The sequence below is a fragment of the Xiphophorus maculatus genome, chromosome 10, assembly GCF_002775205.1.
Source record: "Xiphophorus maculatus strain JP 163 A chromosome 10, X_maculatus-5.0-male, whole genome shotgun sequence".
Lineage (NCBI taxonomy): Eukaryota > Metazoa > Chordata > Actinopteri > Cyprinodontiformes > Poeciliidae > Xiphophorus > Xiphophorus maculatus.
In genome coordinates this window covers 864,950-886,204 of record NC_036452.1, presented here as the reverse complement: position 1 = coordinate 886,204, position 21,255 = coordinate 864,950, and the positions used below count along the sequence as shown (strand labels likewise).

Here is a 21,255-nt window from a genome sequence, read left to right as displayed (position 1 = left end):
GAAATGAAAACAACATCAACATAAATACCAACTGTCTGTGTTTTATAAGGCAGTTAAAAACATTTCTACAATGGTTGCACATAATTACACCCCAGTCTAAACAAAAACAGATTCTGTCTGGAACCTCCAGATGATGCCACCAGGGGGCGCATTGCTCCACCACCATGCCGATGCTCTGCTTACAGGCTGACCTCCGTCACTCAGGCAGGTAGTAGAAACACACCGACACACAGATGTTGCTGGGGAAGCAGATGTCGATGCAGAAGTAGACCAGCCGCTGTTTGCCTGGGCCTGGGGCAATTAGAGACACCATGGGGGTTAGAAACAGAGCAGGCTGCTGATAAACGCTTACATGGACCAACGTTTTCCACACTCAGCTGACAATCAGATTAAAACTCGTTTGGTTTTTATAGGGCACCGTTTGAAAAGTTACAGTAGATTAACAGAAATAATTTGGGTGAATTAGCCTGAAAGAAGAGAAAACAGTTTGTCACGTTTTATTTTCATTTATAAATACCACAGATTCAAACTAAAAATTTAGATACAAACTAGATTGTTAGCTAATAAATAGTCAGTCAACTTTATTTGTAGCATTAGGTGGATTTGGTTACCGGGAGATGAGTCGGATTTCTATTTAGTTTGTAAGCTAAATATTTACCGGGCAAACTGGCTTTCTAACTAAATACTTAGCTTCAGGCTAACTAGATATTTCGCAAGTTACCTTGCTATGTAACTATTTAGTTAGCCATAAGCTAAATATTAAATAAAGATGACTAGCTAATGTTAGCTAAAAGATGACTAGCTAATGTTAGCTAAAAGATGACTAGCTAATGTTAGCTAAAGATGACTAGCTAACACCAATACAGCACCTTAAGCCTGTTAACAAACATAGACTACTGGTGTTGTCTGTGTTCAGAAGTGGGCAGGACTTCTTACATTCACTAGAGTAACTTTTTTGTAAAAAATGTATTTATAAGAGTAGTTTTACTATACTGTGCCTCTATCTTTTACTTGAGTAATATTATTATTGCTACGTAGATTCGTGTTGCCCCCCAAAACAAGCCAATGCCCGCCCTGTTAAACTCGTCTGGAGCGAGGCTGATCTTATCTCTGAACTAAATATTGAAACTGACATTTATAAATAAATAAAATGGTGAAAATATGACTCTGAATAACAAAACATTTCTATTCCTTCAGGCTAAATGTTAGTTTTTGTCAGTAAGTTCAGAAACGGCAGCAGCATGTTGGTCTCTGCTGACTGAGCGTTCAGGGACACAACGACCTTTCAGTCAGTTGAAAGGTCAGAGTTCGTCTCATGTTTCTGCTGGTTTGAGTCCTTCCTTCTCCCAGGCTGCATGACGCAGACAGATGCAGTTTGATCGGTTATTGATTGGGATTAAAACTGATTCCGTTTTATTTTCATGTATTAGCACCAGTTAGCAGCCTGAGAGTCATTGCTGTGTGTATGAGTGGAGAGTTGAGTGGAAGGAAAACCTTTGTCTCATCAGTGGCATGTTTCTGCTCTCACCGTCGGTCCTGCGGGTCTGGTGGACGGTTCTGTCCCGACACAGCGTCCGGAGCGGCTCGTCCAGCGAGGCCACGCCCACCTGACCGCCCGCCATCACGCCCAGGAACTGCGTCCGCCTCTGCGTCTCGTTCCCAGACAGCTGGACGTCTCCCTGCAAGGACAGGGTTGCCGTTCAGACGTCCACACCAACAAAGGCTTACAGAACCGGAACCAGAACCAGCAGGAATCATGTTGAGCTTAAAGAGCTTCTGATGACTGACGACAAACCAGATGGACGCAGCGGTCTTCCGATAGTAAACTCATTGGCCTGCAATCCTCCATGACAGATTAAATTACTCTCTGCTGCTGTCCATGCAGGAACAAACCCGGCTCCGTTCAGCCTCAGATTATTGTTAGAAATCAGATAATCCAACAGAAATCATACCTGGCGTGGAACTGGACTCCGCCTCTAATCTGAGCAGCAGGAACAGTCGGCCCTTTGAGAGGCTTCGCACAGAGCGACCATTGTGCCCCGGTCGGGTCGCTGCTGAAAGCGGATCCGCCCGGATCGGATCGCCGATTCAGCCTGGAGGCCACGGAGGGAGAGCTGCAGCTGCCTGAGCCCGACAGAACCGAACCGAACTACTGCTGAGGCCGACAGAACCGAACCGAACTGCTGCTGAGCCCGACAGAACCAAACCGAACTACTGCTGAGCCTGACAGAACCGAACCGCTGCTGAGCCCGTTCACCTGGTTCTGCGGTCCGCTGAGCAGGGAGCCCACGTGGTCGTAGTCGGAGCGCTCCATGGTCTGCAGGAAGCAGCGCTGCTGGTCTGCAGGTCGGTAGCAGATCAGGCCCTGCAGCAACAGACTCATCATCATCTTCTTCATCATCATCTTCATCTCCAAATGACTGAATATTCCTGATTAATCCTGATTAATCGGTTATTGAAACAATAGAATGATTTCTGCTCAGGTCCGTCTTCTGGATCTCTTTGCGGTTTTACCCGTTAAGAAAAGGAAATAAAATAAAAAATGGTTCAACTAATTCAGTAATTGATTGATCATTAACTGGAGTATAAAAATTCTCAAATAAAAACCTTTTCAGTCTGTAAATCTGTTCTACCAGAACTTTTATAGTTCAGTTTCAGTTTCACATTCTGGAAATAAATCTATTAAACACCTTTTACATTCAATTATTAATGGATAATCTCCAGATCAGTCCTTCACTGTATTGATGTTCAGCTTTTCTCATGTTGATGTTTGAAGGATTTCTGTCTGCAGATTCATCGTTTGCTGCAAATGATCAAGAGTTTATAAAGGAATGCTGCTGTTGACCTTTAGGCAGTAAGACGTTAAAATGTTTCTTTGTTTCTATTACAGAATGAAAGGTTAAAGGGACAAATCTGCCAATTTTGTTACCTGATTAATCATTAAGATAATCGATTAATCGTCAGAATAACTAGCATTATGGTTCCAGCTGTTAGTTGCTGTCCTGGTTTGCAGGGTAAACGGTGTAAATCACGTACATGTTTGACGTCGAACAGAACCGTGGACGTCTGGTTTCCTGCCGCGGTGACGGAAAGTGTCACCAGGTGGTTCTGCGGGTCCAAAACGGCCGTCTGGTTGAGCAGAACCCCCGTCTGGTCCGGCGCCGTCAGCCGCACGGTCTGCAGGGACTGAAGTGACGGAAACAGATCCGTTTAGACGGCGGCTCAAAGGAAAAACGCAGCGCGATCTGGACGTGAACGTGGTACCGTAGAGCCCGGCCCGGTCAGCGCAAGATAGCCGGTCAGTCCCATCGCCATGGCGACCAGGAGCAGCAGCGCCGACAGGCAGATCCAGAACCCCTTGGCTGGGAAGTGGGCCGAGTAAGAACCTTCACCCTGAGAACACGGCATGAACATCAGTAGGTCTGCAGCGTTTAAAGACATCAGCAGTGAAAAGTATTCACACCAATCTGAAAAGTGTGGAGAGCTACCAGGACGGCTCTAACCAGAGAAGCTCTGGAGGAGCTGCAGAGATCCACAGCTCAGGTCTGAGTGTCAAGAATAAAGCCGGCTGTCCCGCCTTCGGCCACTAGAGGCAGAGAAGAGGCCAAAATGGAACTGAGGATGTGGTGGTGGCAGCATCATGCTGTGGGAAGATGGCTGGAGCTGAATCAAGAAAACTTGAGACTGGAGGTTCGGCTTCCAGCAGGACGATGGTTTAGATCAGAGCTAGTTCGTGGCCTAGTCAAAGTCCATACCTGAATCCAACTGAGGATCTGTGAACAGACTCGAAGGCTGATGTTGAAAGCTGGAAACGAACGGCGGTCTCACCTGGGATTAACGCGGGAATGAATAGAAATGCACGCCACACTTTTCAGATTGGTATCTGAATCCGTGACATTTTGCTTGAAGTTTTATTTGTTGAACATGAAAACTTTTCTATCGTTTTGTAATAAATCCCGGATCATCAACTGGATATACTCATGTTTGATCTGCTCTCGTCCATTTGTAAATTCAGTTTGATTTTTTTTTCCGGGTTATTGTGAATTTCTGGGTAGGGGATTATCCGGACCTCCGACCCGCCGCCGGACCTCCGTCCTTACCGCGCCCCGGCCTCCTCCTGAACGCGTCCAGCACTTCACCATCCTGGTTCCTCTGGTGGCTCCTCACGCAGCTACCCGCATCAGTCTGCAGTCATGACCCGCTCCGACTGAGGCTGGCTCACCTGGGCACGCGCTTTTTACCCCCACCCCGCCCAGCAGGTAGCACACCTCAGCACAAAACCCCTAAACTCCTGATCCTCCTCCAGGTTCGGGCCGCGCCGCCCGGCCCAGACAATGGACAAAGCGGCGCGGCGCGGCGCGGACAGCAGCCGTCAGCGGCGCGGAGGCGATAGGAGAGCCGGAACCGCTGACAGAACCAGGGTCACTTTCAGCTGAAACACTCAGGTGAGGCTGGCGCTGGGAAAATACTGGCTTTATTGGGGATCTTAAACATCCAGATACATCTTAAACATTTAGATACAAACTGGTCAGAAACGTGCGACGGCGTGGTACGGCCATAGATGGAAAAAAATAGATTTCCGCCAACAAACTAAAACTTGGAAGGTAATCTCACACATTTTCTAGAAAAACTTGGAAATTTCTGCATTTCAAAAGTCAAAATGTTTCAATTTTTGATTTTTCTAGACAATTTCTGAGATTAATCTAAAATTTAAATTTTTTCCAGAAATTATTTGACTTAAAATCAGTAAATAAGTTTTTCTGGAAAATTTCTTAGATTCTTGTAGCCAACTTTTGAGTTTTCAAACTCACAAAAATGTCAAGTTCTTTTCTAGAAAACCTTTGAGATAATCAAAATTTGTGTTTTTAGCAGAAAATTACTTTTAATTCGATCCATAATACCAGTAATAAGCCCCTCACACATCTTCCAAATGCTTTGGTTGCACAACTTGTCATTGCACCATGAACTGAACCCAACAGGAACTTAACAGATTCTGGAGCAGACATGTCCAAACTGGTCACCAAGAAACAAAAAGAAACAAAATGCTGACTTTTTAATCCACTGAACAATAAACCAGTGGATTAAATTAGTAAAATGTTTATGTGTAAATAATCGCTGATCCAAACAGGTTTACCTCTAAAAGAAAAGGTCTAATTTGAGAATTTACTGAGCATAAAAACATTTTTGTCAATTCTGAGCAATAATTATTGCTCAGAATTGAACCTAGATTTATCACTTTAATTAAAAAGTAAAACCAAGTTTAATAACGTGATCAGAAGCAGCTCTGGATGGGTATGATCGTCTTGGGGATCAATACTTGGTGCTGCATCCAACATTTTCTATTGTAAGATTTTAACTTGGCTGTAATAATTTTGCCCCGATTTAAAATAAAAACAAAATCCTCCATCTGCATCGACCACCTTTTATCTCTAATTGGAGTCGTGGGTCGCAAAAACAATCAGTCCAGGGCCGTAAATGGCCCACGGGCCGCGCTTTGGACACCCCTGTTTCAGAACCAACAGCTGCAGGCTGAACATGGCGATGCTCAACAGGAAATGACATCACAGACAGGATGGAGACAAAGTGCTTCCTTACAGCTGCATGAACTGAAACAGAAACAATACTGCAGACGGCGGCTCTCCATCATAGGAATGGCCTAGTCAAAACATTAAGTACAGCCTGGATTTATTCTTCCTGCAGCTGTGACTGCATTTAAAGCTGCAGTAAGTTTTACATGTTAGTTAACACTGTCACCAGTTTAATACGAGGCAGATAATCAGTGGACAGACGGATCTCCAGATGCTCTGAGGAAATGAACCAAAAACAACCAATCAGAGGCAGGAGGACGGGCTTAGCGCTGTCAATCATCCTCATGTACTGCTGCTAAATGTGCTAACAGCAGAGAAACAACCTACCGATTCAGGAAAACCGTTTATCCACTGTCATCTGTCGCTATGCTAACTAGCCTTAGCAAAAGCCATGATTGACTGCGCTAAGCCCCGCCTCCTGCCTGCTTGGTTGTTTCTAGTTAGCATTTGGAGAAAGCAGAGGAGCTCTGTTTTTTCACAGATTATCTGTCTCACCATAGAATCATTTCAATAAATATACATTTTTATAAACGTTTCATCTGCAGCTTTAAGCCAAGTGATAAAATATTCCCTTCAAAGCGACGGGTCGTCTTCTCCCTGCAGCGCCGGCAGCAGGTCGGCGATGCTCTCCACATAATAGTCGGGCACCATGGCGCGGCGCTCATTGTCGCCGCTGTCGCGGTGGGCGGCGGCCTCGGCAGCGGTGCTGACCCCGGTCAGGGTCAGCAGCGTCTTCAGGCCGCAGGCGGAGCCCAGCAGGATGTCGGTGTCCAGCCGGTCGCCGACCATCAGGCAGCGCTCCGGCCGCAGGTCGAACCGCCGCGCCACGCACTCAAACATGAAGCGGCTGGGTTTGCCCACCGTCTGGGCCTGGCGCTGGGCGGCCGTTTCTACGGCCTGCAGCAGGCAGCCCGTACCTGGAGAGGAGGAGGAAATGATGTCACTTCCTGTTTATACAAACACACATCATCTTTGAGCTAAAAATCCCTGAAGAACCAGATAAAACTGAAGATCATTAGTCATCTGGTTCTTCAGGGTCACGGTCTGACCCAGAAGCTTCAGGTCCGGCTGCAGCAGGGGGGTTCAAAGTACGGCCCATGGGGCCATTCGTGGCCCTCTGAAGGATTTTAGGCGGCCCTGCAACCTCGATTCTAGAAATCATCAAAACTTCTAGGGCAGTGGGGTCCAAAGTGGGCCCCTGATTCCCGGCATCCTGCATGTTTTATTCTCTCCCTGGTTTAACTCACCTGGATCCAATGATGGATCATTAGAGACTAAGAAGAACTTGGACCTGCTGAGAGGTTCTTACTAAAACCAGGGAGGGAATAAAACGTGCAGGATGCAACTGGCCCTCCAGGACTTTGGACACCCCTGTTCTAGGGCAACATTTTCATCTTTATTTATTTATTTTACAGATGAACAAGAGTTGCAAAAAATATGCTCCCATTTACTAAATTTCTGGCATTCATCTTAATTTTGGAGTAACTAGAATCACAATTATTGACCTGCTTTTACTCAAAAGAAAATAATGTAGCCAAAATAATAAAAAAATAAATATAAAGCAACCCGGAAAATGTAAAAACTGGTCTTGTACTGCAAAAACATTTTTTATGTTTAAAATGATTTACTGTATTGTTCACTATAAAAAGCTGACTTTTGCTGATTTCTGTAATTTTTTTAGTTTATAATTGAGCAGATATATATATTTTTTAAAAAGCACAAAAGGTTTGTTTTAAAAATGTAATAAAAATATATGATTCTTGGACTAGAGGGTCTCAAAAAGTGAACAAACGAGAGAAAATCAGCCTGATTGTCTCAAACCTGGCCACTGTACGCCGCCCCCTACTGGACGGCCAGTGGAAGCGCAGGGGTCCTCGTTAGATGGCCAACATCAACTAGGACTGATTTAATATTTTAAAGTATTGACGTTATATGTGGAGAACTGATATTAATATGTTCATTAAAGTATCAAGCAGCACTGACCTGATTTTACCTGGAATTTTGTTACTAAAGTTTTTATAGCAAATATTAGGTCAGTTATGTGAGTTAGTTGGTTTTTATTGTTTAAGGCTGGAGAACATGACTAGTAACTAGTTACTTTGACAAGAGTAACTTTTTAAGGTACTTTAGCAGGCATTTTACTCCACTGTATTATGGGATGTTCTATTTATTAATAATTATTACCCACTGGTTTCATAACTTTAATGATAAAAAACAACTTATGATTAAATTTGTGATGTTGTGCTTATTTATTTTTTTTAATCTACCAGAATTTGAACATTGTTATATTTTTGTCATGATTTTAAATATGAACTCAGATGTTATGATGGTTAGTAACTCGGGTCGCTTTTCTTCTACTCGAGTAAAACGTCGTTCCAGCAGAACTACTGGAACTCTGGAGAAGCTGCTGGTTTTATTCTTTTCTTTACCTAATGGAGCCGTCTCTCTCAGGACTCCTGGTTCTGAACAAATTCATTAATGCTCAATACAACCATCTATGAGATCACCATAGAAAACAACTGTGGACGCAATATTTAGGTGGCTATAGTTGCCTTGTTCTAATAATATTGCGCAGCATATTTAATATGAATCAGATTAACTCAGATTAGAACCATTTAATGGAAATCTTTACTTCAGCATAACTCCAGTTAGTTTATATTATTGTTTGTGTGTTTCAAATAAGTGGAAAGGCTGCATGCAGGATGAGCATCGCAGCAAACCTTCTGGATCATCTTCATGTCTAAATATTGACTCATCCTAACTGGGATCATCATCATAGTCCAGTCACTCATGTGGATTATAAAAAATTATATTTTAAATTCTACATAAAAATTATTATACGAGTAAAAAAATTACAAAAGTAAAACTTAAGGCTATTTAATTATATGAATAACATTCTAAAACACAAGTTCTTTTTTATTTCTATTAAATATATATATATTTTTTTACAAATATTACAAAATAAGTTATGGCAAAGTTCTATTACATAAATGAAAAAATACTTAAAACTTTAGGAAGTTATTTTTTTATTTTATGTATATAAATCAAAAAGTTGAGTTATATTTCATTGTACAAATAAAACATAAATTAAAACATATTCAGTCCTTCATTATTATGCATCTAAAATAATAAAAGTTATGATGAAATTCTTATATAAATTTAGGTATAAATAAAACCCTTCAGCTATCTTTCGTTACATATAATAATAATAATAATAATAATAATATTTAGTGTAACCCTCTTCCAGGACCAGCAGCCCGGGATCAGTTCCTACCTGGAACCGCCTTGCCCCCCTCCAGAGGCAGCCTGGTGTCCCTGTTGGTTCCGACAAACAGGCAGTCCTTCTGGGTCAGGTACTGCATGGCTCGGTTCAGCTTCATGTAGCTGAAGTGTTCGTCGAACCCGACCACCACCGCCTGGACCTCCGGGTCCAGAGGCACGCTGGCCCAGTCCAGCTGCTTCCCGGACACCGGGTCCGGCCCCACGCCGACCGCCTGGATGCCCACGGCCTCCAGCTCCTGCCGCATGGCGTCGCTCCCCACCAGGTAGACCTTGCCCCGCAGCCCGCACTCCGACCGCAGGTACGCGGCGCAGCAGAACGCGGTTCCGAACACCTCGTCCTCCGCGGCGTCAAAGCCCAGAGAGGACAGCTTGTCGGCGTACATCTTCCGGGTCTTGGTGCTGTTGTTGGTGACGAAGAAGACCTTCTTGCCGCGCTGCTTGAGCAGGCTGATGACCCGGGCGGCCCCGGGGATGGCCTGGTCCCCCCGCCAGATCACGCCGTCGCAGTCGAACAGCACGCTGTCCACGGAGTCCAGCAGCTGGCGGACCAGCGGCCCGCCCAGCCGCGCGCACCGTGACCCGGACATGAGGAGAGCTTCAGCCGCTCAGGCTCCAAGAACCGTCACAGACCCAATCCACGCTCACACTGGCATTTATTCGCTGTGGAAATTCACCCGACAACCCACCTGACCTTCTGCCCCGCGATGCGGCAATCTGCCCATCACTTCCGCACCGGCTTAAAGGGGAAGCGACGCAATTCTAAAAGTCCCGCCCACTTCCGGTAGAACAACCGTAGTTTCCAGCCGGGTCTGTATACATTTATATATAAACATCTAAAATACTTAAGCTCTATTTCTATTATGTAAATTAGAAAATAAATTAAATGAAACTTTTTATTTTATTCAATACTAATGTGTATTAATAATACCCAGTAGTTAATTAAGCATAAATTTAAAGTGATGACCTCATGATGCCACCATAACTAAAACATTTCATTTGCATAAAAAGCTGAACTTTGAACATTTTGCCCAAATGAATTTTTTCCATTTCTGACTGAAATATAATTTTTGCCTCATTTCATCGATGTGTTACATGTTTGATGCATGTTAGTGTGTTTAAAGACTTTACTTTGAATTTAAAAAGAAAAACTACACATATAAAAAAATGTGCAATCAGAAATCTCAAAGCCAACTTAGGGGTTGCGACCCCCATGTTGAAGACCTCTTTATTTGGTAGAAAATGACACTATAAAAATAAACAGAACTGAATTAAATCAGACCCATAAAAGCAACTTCCTGTGTATAAAGTTTGTTTTTAATAATAATAATAATTTTTACTTTATTCATCCCAGCAGGGAAATTATTTCGCAGTTACAGCACACGACAGGAGCTGCGTCTGCAGGCGCCATTTTTGAAGGAGGACATGCGGCAAAGGTCGTCGGGACCGGGAGTCGAACCCGCGACGTCCGCGGGTCTAAGGCCTCCAAATGTGGGGCGTGCTAACCCGCTGCGCCACCACAGCACGCCCCTTTTGGTTTCTGCTGGGTCATTAGTGAAGCCCAGGAGGGTAAAGCTGCGTTTACAGCGCTGGTCCGTCCTGGCTGGCTGAGTCTTCCTCAGTTGCCTTTCTTCTGGCCGGCATTCGGAGGGAAGAAGATCTCCCGCAGGTTTCCCAGCAGCCCCCGGCTGTAGCAGTGCCGCTCTGAGCGGTCGGGGGCGGGGCCACAGAGGCCGTCCGCCTGCGGCGCCGGACGGCAGCGGCGACACGCCAAACCTCGGCTTTTGAACCATTCGTTGGACGTCTGGTTGACCAGAGCCAGGAAGCAGTGGAACATGGTGTAACCGGCGAGGAGGAAGAAGACGAAGACCACAAAGCCCAGCATGAAGATGATCCGTGGAAACGTCAGGAACAGATGCTGGGAGAAACATGGAGACGGATCATGGTCTTTGGCTCCATGAACCCAGTTTGGTTCTGATGCAAAGGATGTTGGTACCTGAACGATGAACAGCGGCCCGGCCGGCTGCTGCTGGCCGCGCTCGTTGACATAGCTGGCTCTGAGCAGTCCTGAACGCAGCACGGCGTGAAGCAACATGTCCGCCGTCAGCAGGCCGATGGCCAGCGCCATGCCGCACACGCTCAGTAGGTACAGCAGGAAGTAGCGCGTGTTCCTGGCGCCGACGCAGTTGTTGACCCAGACGCAGTGGTGGTCGAAGCGCTGGACGCACCTGTTGCAGACTCCTGAGGTTCAGACAAGAAAAGCTGCTAAAAGCCTGCATGAACTTTGACCTTTAGGCTGACCCCTGGCAGCTGCAAACATCAATGTGTTTCATCAACCAAACAAAATAGCTAAACTCCCAAAGTAAGAAACTGATATAAAGTTTTAAATCATTTTTGCAGATACAAATCTTGAAAGTGTGGCATGCATTTTTACGTGGCTCCCTTTAATCAGAATAAAACCCAGTTCAGCAAATCGACTCGAGAAGTTGCCTATTCAGTAACCAGAGTCCTGCTGGCTAACGGCAACCAGCCAACCATCCCCGAGATGAAACATGGTGATGGCAGCATCATGCTGTGGGAATGCTTTGAATGGAGCTAAATAAAAGGAAAAACCCAGTTAGAGGCTGGGGGTCAACCAGCCTGAACATGCAGACATATTATGGGATGCTTTAAAGGTTGCTCATGTGTTAGAATGGCCTAGTCAAATTCCAGACATAAATACAATTGAGACCCAGTTGTACCTAGACCGCCACCCGTTCTGACTGAGCTTGAACTGTTTTACTATGACCAAGAGAGAAATGCATGCCACACTTTTCAGATTTTTATTTGGAAAACATTTTTGAAATCACGTTTCTTTTGGTTCACATCATAATTACGAGCTGCTCTGTGCTCATCAGCCGGCTAAAGTCCCAACCAAACACTGAAACGTTTGTGGCTGGAACTTTGCAGAATGTTGTGAGCAGAGTGTGAACTCACTGCAGTGTTTGGAGCGTGCCGGTTTGATAAGTTGACACGTTTCACAGGAAACTCCAGGGTGGAACAGCCGCCTGTCGTACGGATAGATGGGAATCAGGCTGGAGGCCTTCTTCTTTGTGACTGTTCCTGGTGAGACGCAACCCGCACAAAATAATCTAAAAAACTACATTAATGTCACTTTTTCCTACTAATCAAGAAAAATAACCCAACACCGCCTCTGTTCTGGCTTTAGGGTAAAAACTGGGGGGAAAGAGGAAGTGAACCTGGGTCTGTCTTGATGCACAGATAGAAGAAGAAGGTCTTGATGGCGAGCAGGACGTAAGGAACCGACAGGCTGGTCAGGCTGCTGTCCATCTCCCTGCAGAAACCAAACACCTCCAAGCTGAACTCAGCGAAGACGGCGCCTTCCAGCAGGATGTGCAGGTAAATGAACAAGCTGCTCCTGCAAAGAAACGCAGAAATAACATTTACACACAGGAGGAAATTACAACAGAGTGATGCAGCAAGGCTAAGAAAAATCATCTAAAGTCAGAATACTATGAAAAAATTCCTATAAATAATAAACTCATAATATTGAAAGAAAAAAGTCATACAAGAATTAAGTCAAAATGTTACAAGAATTAAGCTGTACAATAAAATATCATAAAAAAGTAAATTATTTAGGAATTAACTCATATTACAAGAATAAGGCCAATATTATTATGAAAATAAAGTCTTAATATTAACAGAATAAAGTCTCAAAAGTCTGAGAAAAAAATTCATATGAACATAAATTCATAATATTAGAAAAGCTGTAATTAGGCCTGTCACGATAGCAAATTTCCTCAACGATTAATTGTCTCAAAAAATTATTGTGATAAACGATAATATTGTCTGAAGACCTTTTTACACTGATTTAATGGAAGTGATGTAATAATGCATGTGATTTCCTGCCAAAGATAGATACACTTTATTTTCAAAATAATATTTAACACTGGAACTGATAAACAAAACAACCAAAAACAAAATGGATTCTCAGTCTCCATTAACAAAAAATGTACTTGATAAAAACTAAACAACATAAAGCCAAAGTGGAAATAAATACTGCATTCAACCAAAAGAGGGCAGATTATGAAGTGTGTATATTATGTTGCCCTTCAGTAATAATTAGATTTAAATAGAGAAGATGGGCACATCGACTACCTGATGCAATAGTTCACACTACAGGTTTTTTGCTCCTATTTTTCCCCATACAACAATCTTAAAACGTTGGTCTTTCTAAGATTGTGTGGTGTGTTACCGTCCTCCGATCTAAATCAGGGATTTTCCCCGACTGGGATCTTAATGCAGCCTGTTGAATGTGACAGGTAGCCAATCAGAAAGCGCGGATTCTCCTCAGTGTTTTCTGAGGGGAAATTACGGAGGGGAATCCCAAACAGCTGACACGGCGCAACCCGAAGTCCAGCGGACGTGGAAACAACATTAATGTTTATTCAACATGCAAAGAATATAGAAATGACAAGAGGAGGAGTTGGAGCGAAATTGCTACCGCAGTTGATAAACCCGGTAACTTTTCAGCTGTTCTTCGTTAACGTGACGTAAACAGGTTCTAATGATTTTCATTCAGTCAGGACTTTACGCTGACACTAGCCACATGCATTGCAGGTAGATTGTAGTAAAGCATTGATTAATGCCTGGTTTTAAAATTAGTTCACTGAACTTGTAGTCATTATTTTGTGCCCATTGTTGGACACCACACGGCAGGACCGAACCCGATCGAACCGTTATACCCAGGATTTCTGTCGGCTAATGTGTGGTCTGTCAGGTTTTGAAAATGGACCCACAATCGGCTGACAGCTCTAAGATCGTGTGTCTGCGCTGGGCTTTACACTGAGGAAATGAGGAAGGAGGGTCAGTGGAGAGCACCGGAGTTGAGCCTTTTTTCATTCGGTGTCATCAACAGAAAGAGAAAAAGGTCGGAAGAGACGATAATGCCGATAATTGAAATGACGTCGATGGTTTTAATTTATCGTACGATTAATCGATTTATCGTTTATCGCGACAGGCCTAGCTGTAATGATACAAAATTAATGTCTTGCAACATAAAGTTGTAACATTATGAGAATAAAGTGTTAATATTAACAGAATAAAGTATAATGAAATAATTTTATGGTAACTCTTACATGGAAAAAAAACTTAAAATGAGGACTGTTGAGCATGTTTATAATGTTTATAATCTGATCCTTCATCTTTAACACAACAGCATCAGATTCACATCAGCAGCAGGAAACAATCATGAAATCGACTGGATCTATTTAGAAGAAGCGCGAACCAGACGAGCTGCTCACGCCAAATCTTCATAACTTTATTGAAGCTTTTGTCTTATTAAAAAACTTTTGTCTCGTAATTTTTCATTTTTTTCAGGTAACATTGAGCTTTGATTCTTCTAATGACTCTATTAATGGAATTTTTAAAAATCTGTTAGTCTGTCCCTAATAGTCAACTTTTTGTCAACCCCTTAATTGTGGTCATAATGTTTAGTAAAAAAAAAAAAAAGAAGCTTTTTAAACTGAAAAGATTTGAAACTGAAAAGTTCCAAACTACGTTCAATATTCAATGTTTTAATTAAAAACAAACCTCTGATGGAAGAGTCTGTGGAAGATCCAGTGTGAAAACCTCTGCAGCCACCGAGGAGTAAACAGTGAAACTACCTGGGAAGGAAATGCACCTGTATGAACCTCAACAGCGCCACTCAGCGGTGGGTTGAAGAAATGACAGAATTAAAAAAACTTACCTTTGTAACATAACTGATGAGAGTGTTAAAGGGGCTGTGCTGCTGGCCGGAGTATTTACAAACTAGGAACATACAGGTTAGCACTACCACGACGTAGATCCCAAACAAGGTGAGGAAGTCCATGTTTCACCTGGCAGGGGCGTACAGGTGTGTTAAACCTGTCCTTCCTGCCTCGGGAACGCTTTGCTACTGTTAGCTCGGTCTATTCAGTTCTCATGTAAACAGAACATAAAAACTACAACATGAAGATCCGGTTCTCTGAAAGTCCCAGATAAATAACTTACGTTAGCATGCTAACCATAAACACAGCGGCCCCGCCGCTAGCACGCTAACCATAAACACAGCGGCCCCGCCGCTAGCACGCTAACCATAAACACAGCGGCCCCGCCGTTAGCACGCTAACCATAAACACAGCGGCCCCGCCGCTAGCACGCTAACCATAAACACAGCGGCCCCGCCGTTAGCACGCTAACCATAAACACAGCGGCCCCGCCGTTAGCATGCTAACCATAAACACAGCGGCCCCGCCGCTAGCACGCTAACCATAAACACAGCGGCTCACTCCCAAGAGCCAGATGTTGCTCTTCTCTCACCTCAACATAACTGGCCTGCTGACCACCAGGTTCACCTGTCTCTCCCACCTTCTGCATCCGTGAATGACGCTACTTCCGCAGCCTGACGATAACATGATCACGTGGTTCTTGATGCGCTTCGCCGGGTCAAAATGGATGTAACTCCAGTAAAGGTATCTCTATTTCAATATAGTTTTACTCGATTGGATTAAAGATGTTAAATTACGGGATCAGACAGATAAAGAAATATTCAGAAATCCTGTTATTTTAAAGAGTAAATATAATAATAGAAAAATCAAATAAATAAAGATAATTCCAAATTCAGGCAGAATAAACACTTTTCCACTAATTATGAGCCTACCTGTAAAACTTACAGGGATGCACTTTTTGCATTAAAAAAGTTCTGTTTTTATAATAAAAATATAAAATAAAGTAGAAGAAGTTACACGGTATTCTTGGCCCAGTTATTCTTCTCTTCACAGATATTTTATGTCCCCAACCACAATTCAAGAATAAATTAGGACAAAAATACAACTTTTAATCTATTTACAAGAATGTTAGATGCAACACAAAGTGATATTTTTTTCCCAAGGTTTCCATCTGTTGTCATGGTAACTATGACCACATTTACTCATGTACATATATTAAGAGTTAGACCTTAGTTCATCAAAATCTACTTTTAACTGCTTTATTAAAACTTGACTGAATACAGGAAGAGTTTTCAAACGAAGGTTGACCCAGCAGACAAATTTGAGTTTTCTTTAATCTAAAACAGGGGTGCCCAAAGTTGGTCCTCGAGGGGCGGCATCCTGCACGTTTTAGTTCTCTCCCTGGTAACCAACAACCTTTTCAGCATGTCAATGTTCTTCTTAGGCCTACTAACGAGCCATTATTTGATCCAGGTACGTTAAACCAGGGAGAGAACTAAAACATGCAGGATGCCGGCCCTCCAGGACCGACTTTGGGTACCCCTGATCTAAAATAATAAACATCTGGACGCCTCTCATTTAGCAAGGACAAACATTTGAATCTGCAATCCTGTTCCTACAAAAAGAATCTGATTATTTGTTTAATTAAAATAGTTCATGCTTAGTTTATTGTTATGTAGGTAAAAAATATTTCAACATATTTAGTGATTTTAGTTTTTTTTAAATGATATTTGTTGACCTGCGAGAATGTTTGAGCTGATGACATTACAAAAAGTCTGGACTCGCCTGACGTTCAGAATAAAACACCTGCAGATGAAACACCTGTCCCTCTGCAGGTGTTTTAAGCTTTTGTCCCGCCCAGGCCCGCTGTCCGCGCCTTGATGCATGATGGGATACCGGCGGGGTCTGGTTGCGGACGCGGCCGGCTTGCAGCTCAGGTTTCGTCCCTCCGGTCTGGCAGGACCACATCACTGCGGAGCTGTGAGCTCACCTGTGGCTGCGCTATAAAAAGGTACTGGTTGTGTCCAGGTTAGACTGGAGGGAAACTTCCTGTCCTGGTGATTTTTCCATCTAAATCCTGCGATTTACAGTTAAAGCAGCTAAAGCGGTAAATGTTTCTGTCTGGATCAGTTTGTTTCCTGTTTGGGAGAATGCTCGCTTTGTTTAATTATTCAGGTGTAACGTACTGCCTGTTTACAGTGTGCTCTCTGCCACTAATAACTGTTTACAACACATCCAGGACTTTCTCTTGATCTGTAAGGATTGTTTGACATGATTTACTTAATATGATGTTTTGCAATAGTATTAAATTATGTGTAATAGAAAAATGTCTTTTCCATGATCAGTTTAATGTGAACTCCAGCTTCTCTTCCTGGTTAACATTAGGGTTGATTTAAATAAATAACATTTGTAAATATCATTTTGTAAAATATCACAAACAAACTGGAACCCACTAAAACTGAATCACATGTTTTAATCAGTTACTCAGAGCTGAAATTGTCTTTCTATGAAATATCTTTTCACTGTTTCCTGGGTAGTTTTCTGGATGGATACTTTGATTCTACTTCAGTAAAATCTTAGAAATATATTGATAGATGATAAACAGGAAGTTCAATTCTTTTTTTAAATGAAACATAAATATTGGGTAACAGCATGCCTATAGTGAAATCTATCATCAGTAGTAAACGATGAATCTGCAGCTCAAAAATCATCAACATGAGAAAAGCTGAGCATCAGGATGAATGGATGATATTGAGATTATTATTGATTAATGTTTGGGTAGCAAAATGTGCTAAATAGATCTATCTTTCCAGAATGTGAACCAGGCGAAGCTAAAACTGACCTAGAGGAGTTCTGATAGAACAGATTTACAGATGAAGGAGGTTTTTCATCTTAAATGCTAAATGTTTGTATATTTTGTTAGTTTTGTTTGGACTTTTGCTCAGATTGTGTTGTTTTTCACTAAATGGTTTTTCTAGAGTCTTTATTCTCAGTTAATGATGAATCGATTACTAAACTAGTTGATGATTATTTCAATAATCGTGATTGATGCGATGAATCGTCTCAGACTTAATGAGTTATTGTCGTCCATCTTGGTTGATAAAACACCATCAGTATGAGGACTGAGGCGGTTTAGAGGGGTGTTCCTGTATTGATGACGGGGTTGGAGGAGGACTAAAGGTCCATCTGATAATCCTAATCCTGTGGGTTGAAGGATTAAGTCGCCCCCAGTCCTGCACAGACCCGCAGACTTCCAGGCAGGCGGATGCTCCAGTTAGCGTCCGTCAGGCTTCGTCAGCGCGGCGCAGAGTGATTCTGGGCCAGCAGCGGTCCCTGGGAGAGCCACCTCGCCCAGAGAGGAGGAGGAGAAGACACTGCGGTGTATTTATAGCTAAATGAGGCCTCACAACGGCCTTTTTTGGACAGAATTATTAAGGAAGTGAGGTGCGCGGTGCAGGCGTCCCAGTTTTCTGATTACCAGTGTGCAAGCTGGCTAGGCTGAGGATGAATCAGGGACTAACTCCCTGACACACTCACAGAGAGACTCACTGCACACTCACCCTCTGTTCATGACGAAGCGGCTGCGCTCTTAGGGTGGAGGAGCATCTCCAGCCGCTGACCTGCTCCGCCTGCCTCTGGCCTCCTGGGACGTTTTACAGCTGGACTGACTGACTGACTGACCGGCAGGATGAAGAAGTTCCTGCAGAATAAAAAGGGCAGATACTCGTTCCGGCAAAGCAAACGTGGCCCTCGCTGTCCATCGAAAGATTTCTGTAAGCTTTTACTCTCAGTTCTTACACTTTGGAAGAATTATTCGCAGCTTAATGTCAAGTTTAACAATTATTTCTGAGGCTGTTGCTTTGGAGTAATTTGTTTTCAGGTTTTAGTCTTAAGAAGCTTGAAGTTTGACTTTGATAATTACGTCCAACAGAAGTGAGCTGCTCCACTTTCCTTTGCTCCATAATTACCATTTAATGAAAATGTGCTCATTTCTGCACAAACGTTTGTCTTTCAAGCTAATTAAGGTCACAGTCTGTGTCATGCCTCCGTGTGATTGGCTGCCGTGGCTTTTAGAAGCGGGTCGAGTTCGGTTCGGCTCGGGGCGAAGGCAGCTCTCAGTTCAGCCGCAGGCTGAGGAGGCAGATTAACTCAGATTAACTCAGATTAGACACTTTGGAGGTAAATCAATGGAGCTGGAGGTTTGGGCTGCGGTGGGTAAGTGGAGGATCTGATGGTGGGAAGAGTTGAGATGCTTTCATCATCATCATCACCTTCATCCTCTCCCCGTCCAGTCCTCAGCATGCCGGCGTCCAACCAGGGCTGGCCCGAGGACTTCGGCTTCCAGCTGGGCGGAAGCGGACCCAGCTACATCCTGTGGGTGGAGGAGGGCAGCAGCGCCCACCTGGCCGGGCTGCAGGCGGGGGACCAGGTCCTGGAGATCGAGGGCCACAACGTGTCCACTTTGGCCCCGCAGGCCGTCATCGCCATCGCACAGACGCAGAAGAACATCCCGCCCAGCATCGGCGTGGTGTCCCGCATCCAGCAGGTCCAGTTCAGCTCTCCGCCTGTCCCTGCTGCTCATGTATTCATCTGCTCATGTATTCATCTGTTCATGTATTCATCTGCTCATGTATTCATCTGTTCATGTATTCATCTGCTCATGTATCTCAAGGTGCAGTTCAGGTATAATGAGAATTTAATTATCCATCCTTAAGTTTCACTTAAAAACTGATAAAAAGTTTAGTAACTGGTTGTTACTGGTTCAGAAACCAGGTTGCCTGAACCAGGTTTGTTTGTTTACTTTATATTTGTGCTTTAATCAGATTAACAGTAAATGTTTATTGTAAATAACATTTTAAAGACCAGGGTCATCATCCATCCATTTTCTTCCACCCTGTCCCTTTGGGGTCTGGACGGTGCTGGTGCCTCTGCAGCTGTCAGCGGGCAAGAGGCGGGGTCACCCGGGTCGCCGGTCCATCGCAGAGACCAGGATAATCTATATTTTAATTTGGCTCCAGTGTGACTTCCTGTGATGTTTTGTTTTGAAGCTAGCAGCAGGTTTCTGTGGTTTCACCGTTGTTTCTGTGTCTGGTCCAGATGGACATCGTTCCGGGTCCGGACAGTCGTTTTGGCTTCACCATCGTGGGAGACTGCCCCCTGCTGGTGGAGGACTGTTCACCGTGCTCCCCCGCTGGCCGGGCCGGGCTGCGGGCCGGAGACTTCGTCATGGAGGTGAACGGGATCCCCGTCAGGCACCACGAGATGGCCGCCGCGCTCATCAAGGCGTCGCAGGGCCGGACGCTGCGCCTGGGCGTGCTGAGCCTGGGGCCCCGGCACAAACGCAGCACCAGCCTGGAGGACGGCCCGGCGGGCGGCGAGTGGGCCCGGCTGGACCGCAAGCACAAGGCTCTGGAGTTCAACATGAAGGTACGGCAGGCAGACAGGAAGCGGCTCAGTCCAGACGCTAGGCTAATCCAGGGTCAGCAGGAAGAGGAACCGCACCACTTCCTGTTTCAGCATTCTCCATTAAAACACAGAGCTGAATAAAGATACCACCGTTTTACACTGACACTGTATCTTAGCACACTTAGAATTGGACAAAACTAACTTACCAGTAACTTTTAATCAAATTTTTTTAGCTTGTTTTAAGTCAATAATTCCTTAATATTGATGAAAAAGTTCTGGTTCCAGTGGCAGCGCTAGTCACTCCTCCACATCTGAAGCTACGCCCTTAGTCTGAAGCTTTTCCCTTGTTTATTTAGCTCCTCCCTCAGTGTTTGTAGCTCCTCCTTCAATATCTCAAGCCCCACCCCTCACATGAAGCTCCGCCCCTCATCCCTGCAGGTGGAGCAGCTGCTGGGCGAGGCCCCGGAGGTGAAGGAGAAGCTGTTCTCCGTGCTGAAGCAGTACGCGGCAGAGAAGAAGGTGGAGTGGCTGGCCTCGGTGCTGCCGGAGGTCCTGACCACCGCAGAGCAGCGGCAGCTCATCTCCAGCATCAGGTAGAGGTCGGAGCGGCTCCCCGCCTCCATCGGGACGGGCGGAGTAGAAAACACATGTCAGTGGTTCCCAGTGTTCCCAGTCAGCCAGCCTGTCAGATCTGGAAGAATCAACATTAAGGTCTGTTTGAGCCTTCCTCCTGGTTAACACCTGAAACATTGAGGTGAATTTTCAGTTTGTTTAAACGATGATCAGGAGCTTTAAAGGAACAAAGCGATCTAAGCTGAGAAACTCTGTGCTGGGAACAGAGCAGTGAGTGGGCCACTGCTGCCTGCTGCAGAACATTTATTTATATCCCAGCGGTCTGCTGCCTGCAGCCAGCAGGGGGCGCTGGCAGCACCAGGCTTTCATCCTGATTGGTTCCAGAAAAACACCAAACATGCATCTGTGAAACAGATGACGGCTCCTCTAAAGGGAGAGAAACTGCTGACAGCCCCCAGAGTCACAGCCATTTAAAGGTACAGCGCGTATTTATTCATTACAGCTTCTGTCTGAAATATTGGCAGAAAATACTGAGTCCTTCTAGAGCAGGGGTGGGCACTCCTGGTCCTCGAGGGCCGGTGTCCTGCAACTCTTAGATGTCTCCCTGGTCCAACACACCTGAATCCAACAGCTGAATCTCCTCCTAAGTGCAGTCAAGT

At 44.4% G+C, this 21,255-nt stretch overlaps 4 protein-coding genes across 7 annotated transcripts; 1 reads left to right on the top strand and 3 right to left on the bottom strand.

Annotated features, from left to right (window-relative positions):
• Window positions 1–30: 30 nt before the first annotated feature.
• Window positions 31–4,238, bottom strand: bricd5 (BRICHOS domain containing 5). Its single transcript, XM_014474183.2, has 6 exons — window positions 4,101–4,238; window positions 3,265–3,393; window positions 3,037–3,186; window positions 2,258–2,365; window positions 1,529–1,679; window positions 31–291 (listed from the first exon to the last, which is right to left on the bottom strand). Exons 1-6 carry the CDS (start codon window positions 4,140–4,142, stop codon window positions 197–199), a joined length of 675 nt encoding a protein of 224 aa, XP_014329669.1. The 5' UTR covers window positions 4,143–4,238; the 3' UTR covers window positions 31–196.
• A 1,825-nt stretch (window positions 4,239–6,063) lies between these two features.
• On the bottom strand, window positions 6,064–9,586 carry pgp (phosphoglycolate phosphatase). The gene is made up of 2 exons (XM_005813251.2): window positions 8,863–9,586; window positions 6,064–6,505 (listed from the first exon to the last, which is right to left on the bottom strand). The coding sequence occupies exons 1-2, from the start codon at window positions 9,455–9,457 to the stop codon at window positions 6,162–6,164; spliced, it is 939 nt and encodes a 312-aa protein (XP_005813308.1). The 5' UTR covers window positions 9,458–9,586; the 3' UTR covers window positions 6,064–6,161.
• Window positions 9,587–10,049: 463 nt separating this feature from the next.
• On the bottom strand, window positions 10,050–15,306 carry zdhhc4 (zinc finger DHHC-type containing 4). Of its 2 annotated transcripts, XM_023340589.1 has the most exons (7): window positions 15,210–15,306; window positions 14,617–14,746; window positions 14,460–14,533; window positions 12,107–12,285; window positions 11,844–11,969; window positions 10,864–11,108; window positions 10,050–10,785 (listed from the first exon to the last, which is right to left on the bottom strand). In XM_023340589.1, exons 2-7 carry the CDS (start codon window positions 14,737–14,739, stop codon window positions 10,486–10,488), a joined length of 1,047 nt encoding a protein of 348 aa, XP_023196357.1. In that variant the 5' UTR covers window positions 14,740–14,746; window positions 15,210–15,306; the 3' UTR covers window positions 10,050–10,485. The 2 variants fall into 2 exon arrangements, with proteins under 2 accessions (XP_023196357.1, XP_023196358.1); XM_023340590.1 differs by lacking the exon at window positions 14,617–14,746.
• Window positions 15,307–15,484: 178 nt separating this feature from the next.
• LOC111609850 (delphilin-like) lies at window positions 15,485–21,182 on the top strand. 3 transcript variants are annotated; one of them, XM_023340594.1, is made up of 4 exons: window positions 15,485–16,628; window positions 18,910–19,163; window positions 19,715–20,044; window positions 20,462–21,182. In XM_023340594.1, exons 2-4 carry the CDS (start codon window positions 18,918–18,920, stop codon window positions 20,618–20,620), a joined length of 735 nt encoding a protein of 244 aa, XP_023196362.1. In that variant the 5' UTR covers window positions 15,485–16,628; window positions 18,910–18,917; the 3' UTR covers window positions 20,621–21,182. The 3 variants fall into 3 exon arrangements, with proteins under 3 accessions (XP_023196362.1, XP_023196360.1, XP_023196361.1); XM_023340592.1 differs by lacking the exon at window positions 15,485–16,628 and adding an exon at window positions 17,597–18,390; XM_023340593.1 differs by lacking the exon at window positions 15,485–16,628 and adding an exon at window positions 18,402–18,832.
• Window positions 21,183–21,255: the final 73 nt, after the last annotated feature.

What these genes read in the sequence shown, in the direction of transcription:
- bricd5 (XM_014474183.2), bottom strand. Translation starts at nt 4,142, where the DNA reads ATGGTGAAGTGCTGGACGCGTTCAGGAGGAGGCCGGGGCGCG. An exon ending in CAGGAGGAGGCCGGGGCGCG is followed by an intron (nt 3,394 to 4,100) that starts GTAAGGACGGAG and finishes CCGTGTTCTCAG; the next exon opens with GGTGAAGGTTCTTACTCGGC. An exon ending in TCAGCGGACCGCAGAACCAG is followed by an intron (nt 1,680 to 2,257) that starts GTGAACGGGCTC and finishes CTGTCCTTGCAG; the next exon opens with GGAGACGTCCAGCTGTCTGG.
- pgp (XM_005813251.2), bottom strand. Translation starts at nt 9,457, where the DNA reads ATGTCCGGGTCACGGTGCGCGCGGCTGGGCGGGCCGCTGGTCCGCCAG. An exon ending in GGGGGGCAAGGCGGTTCCAG is followed by an intron (nt 6,506 to 8,862) that starts GTAGGAACTGAT and finishes CCTCCTCTCCAG; the next exon opens with GTACGGGCTGCCTGCTGCAG.
- zdhhc4 (XM_023340589.1), bottom strand. Translation starts at nt 14,739, where the DNA reads ATGGACTTCCTCACCTTGTTTGGGATCTACGTCGTGGTAGTGCTAACC. An exon ending in GGCACGCTCCAAACACTGCA is followed by an intron (nt 11,109 to 11,843) that starts GTGAGTTCACAC and finishes TCTGAACCTCAG; the next exon opens with GAGTCTGCAACAGGTGCGTC. An exon ending in GGCCGCTGTTCATCGTTCAG is followed by an intron (nt 10,786 to 10,863) that starts GTACCAACATCC and finishes TGTTTCTCCCAG; the next exon opens with CATCTGTTCCTGACGTTTCC.
- LOC111609850 (XM_023340592.1), top strand. Translation starts at nt 18,306, where the DNA reads ATGAAGAAGTTCCTGCAGAATAAAAAGGGCAGATACTCGTTCCGGCAA. An exon ending in CTGTCCATCGAAAGATTTCT is followed by an intron (nt 18,391 to 18,909) that starts GTAAGCTTTTAC and finishes CTCCCCGTCCAG; the next exon opens with TCCTCAGCATGCCGGCGTCC. An exon ending in CTCTGGAGTTCAACATGAAG is followed by an intron (nt 20,045 to 20,461) that starts GTACGGCAGGCA and finishes TCATCCCTGCAG; the next exon opens with GTGGAGCAGCTGCTGGGCGA.